The sequence below is a fragment of the Coffea arabica genome, chromosome 11c (assembly GCF_036785885.1).
Source record: "Coffea arabica cultivar ET-39 chromosome 11c, Coffea Arabica ET-39 HiFi, whole genome shotgun sequence".
In the NCBI taxonomy this organism is placed as follows: domain Eukaryota; kingdom Viridiplantae; phylum Streptophyta; class Magnoliopsida; order Gentianales; family Rubiaceae; genus Coffea; species Coffea arabica.
Genome location: NC_092330.1, coordinates 1,809,348 through 1,811,955, shown reverse-complemented (window position 1 = coordinate 1,811,955; position 2,608 = coordinate 1,809,348). Strand labels below are relative to the sequence as shown.

Below are 2,608 nucleotides of genomic sequence, written 5' to 3'. Positions count from 1 at the left end.
ACATCCAGTAAAATTGGGATTTGTATTTGGACTTTCTTATATGATCATAGGAAGGAATGCACAACGGATCTTCTATCCCATACCCTGTACCACTCTCTGTTCCATTTTTTTATTATATTGCTATTTCTCCTACATAAATATCATGTTTTAGTTCTTTTTTGTTTCCTTAAGATCCAACAACTATTAATTGAGTAATAGAGAAATAGTTGTCAATTAAGGAAACAAAAAAGAACTAAAAACATGATGTTTATGTAGGAGAAATAGCAATATAATAAAAAGTGGGATAGAGAGTGGCACGGGATATGAGACAGAAGATCCGTTGCGGAATGAAAAGAGTCTGTCTTTTTTTTTTTTCCGAAACGATATATAGTTGTATTCCTTTTCAAAAGATGTACAAGTACGAGCAAAGGCTCGATGAAACTATACAAGCGGTCATTTAACCACTAAGGAAACAAAAGTTCCTCATCAAAAGTAATGCCTAAAGCATAAGAACTAAGCTTGGAGCTTAGATGATAGTTATCATTTTGAACTAGACAAAAGGAGCACATGTGAAACAGAAGTTTAAGTTGAACAATATCCTCCACCACAGTTGCTAATCTGATATCCCGTGTTTGTTTGGATTGAATAAGGTTGAGGAGCTGCTGATTCTGAACTTGGAATTGGACCACCCTGTGTTGCATTCCAGCAACTTTACACATTGCCAATTTTAGAGCTAATGCTTCATCCAGCAAAAAAGATCCTGAACTGGTTTCACGCATTGCCCAGCCTGTGTGTGTTCCCTGAGCTCCTCCTATTAGACAGATTCCAATGCCAACCCATGGTTCGTGCTTGTCCCTTGTAATTGCAATGCTGAATTGCAGGACACCATGTTGTGAACAAAGCTGTGGATATTGCAGATGTAGAGCTTCTGTTTCGGTCGTACTCATCCTAGTTTCCAGTCTATCTACTTCTCCCAATTCTAACCATTCCTTTAATGCCTTCTGAATAGCCGTCCATGGCCTGTATTTCTTGCCATTGAATTCTGCCCCATTCCTCCCTTTCCATATTTGCCAGAGTATATGGACCGATAGAGCAATATGTTGCCAACCTTGTGGTCTATGTCTAGCTTCAATGATGGATGTCCACCATCTTCTAAAACAGCCATGTTGTTCCAATATGCCTTCCCATTGGATTGGGGCTAACTTCCATGTCATTTTTGCATCCACACAATTCAGAAATGTATGTTCAATCGTCTCCCTTTCCTCTCCACATCGCATACAAATAGGGTCTCCAGCTTTGATTCTACCATAGATGATATCTCTGACCGGTAAAGCATTGTTTAGACATTTCCAGAGAAATATTTTCTGTTTATGCTTAATCTTTAAGCTCCACAATTGCTTCCAAATCTTCTTAGACTGATGCTCCCAACTAGTAGTGCTGTCATTCTGATTTGTTTTCTGCTTGGTTTCCTTGCTAGCCATCAACACCTTATACCCTGAATTGACAAAGTAATTCCCATCCACACCATGTAACCAAAAATGAGAATCTTCCCTGTCAGCTAGACTGATTGGGATACTCAAAATTCTGTCCGCATCTTTGGTGTTGAAAGTTTGGAAAACCAAATTGCGGTTCCATCTTTTTTGGCAAATCAAATCTGCTACTTTCTGCAGTCCACCATCCGTAGCTCTGCAAGTAGTTACTCTCCCATTTGTTGTGTCCGGAAGCCAGCTATCTTCCCAGATATGTGTATTCTTTCCATTACCAATCCGTCTTCTAGTGCCTTGTTCCACCCATGGTTCGAAGTCTCGGTCGAGACCGAGACGACTCGGCCGAGTCGTCACCGTCTCGGTCCCTACCGATACGATACCGTGACGAAACGATACCGAAATACTTGACTCGTCGAGAAATCGGCCGAGTCGTCACTGCGACGGATTGACTCGGCCGAATCACATCGAGTCACTCCGAGTTATCTCGAGTCAAGACGAGAAATCAGCCGAGTCAAACCGCGACGGATTGACTTGGCTGTTTCTTTTGCTATTTTTTAATTATTTTTATTTAGCATACTTTTTTATATTATTAACAATTTTTAGAATATTAAATACTTTAAAATTGACGTTTCACCGAGACCGCGACCGATATGCTGAGACCGATGTGGAACGTTCCAGGCCGCGACCGCGACCGCGACCGTGATTTTGAACCATGGTTCCACCACGTGTCTCGCGCTCATCAGACTTCTCCATAACCATGAGGCATTATTGGGGACTTTACACCTGAATATTGAAGTTCTGGAGTAGTACTTAGCCCGCATTACTTGGCTAACTAACAGGTTGGGTTGAGAAATCAAACGCCATACCTGTTTACCCAGTAGTGCAGTGTTAAAGGCCTCCAAATCCTTGAATCCTAAACCCCCCTTGTCCTTCTCCTGAGTGATCTTTCTCCAGGAACACCAATGAATTTTGATAAGTGACTAATTTACGTAATAATTGTATGATATTTTATATTATTTTTAGTCACTTTGGGTATATTATTGGAAGAAAATGATTCATGTTGGCTATAATTGGTATAAAATGCTTTTGTTCAATTAAATGAGGTTTTTATCACTTTTTTACTTGGATTTTGTGTATTTTGA

General features: G+C 40.2%; 1 protein-coding gene across 1 annotated transcript; it reads right to left on the bottom strand.

Annotated features, from left to right (window-relative positions):
* Positions 1-443: 443 nt before the first annotated feature.
* LOC140016845 (uncharacterized) lies at positions 444-2,219 on the bottom strand. Its single transcript, XM_072070875.1, has 2 exons — positions 2,101-2,219; positions 444-1,707 (listed from the first exon to the last, which is right to left on the bottom strand). Exons 1-2 carry the CDS (start codon positions 2,217-2,219, stop codon positions 444-446), a joined length of 1,383 nt encoding a protein of 460 aa, XP_071926976.1.
* Positions 2,220-2,608: the final 389 nt, after the last annotated feature.

Bases quoted from the DNA above. Each gene is read 5' to 3' on its own strand.
- LOC140016845 (XM_072070875.1), bottom strand. From the start codon at position 2,219: ATGGAGAAGTCTGATGAGCGCGAGACACGTGGTGGAACCATGGTTCAA. The intron at 1,708-2,100 runs GTGAAACGTCAA...CTGGGAAGATAG, and splicing joins GCATATCGGTCGCGGTCTCG to CTGGCTTCCGGACACAACAA.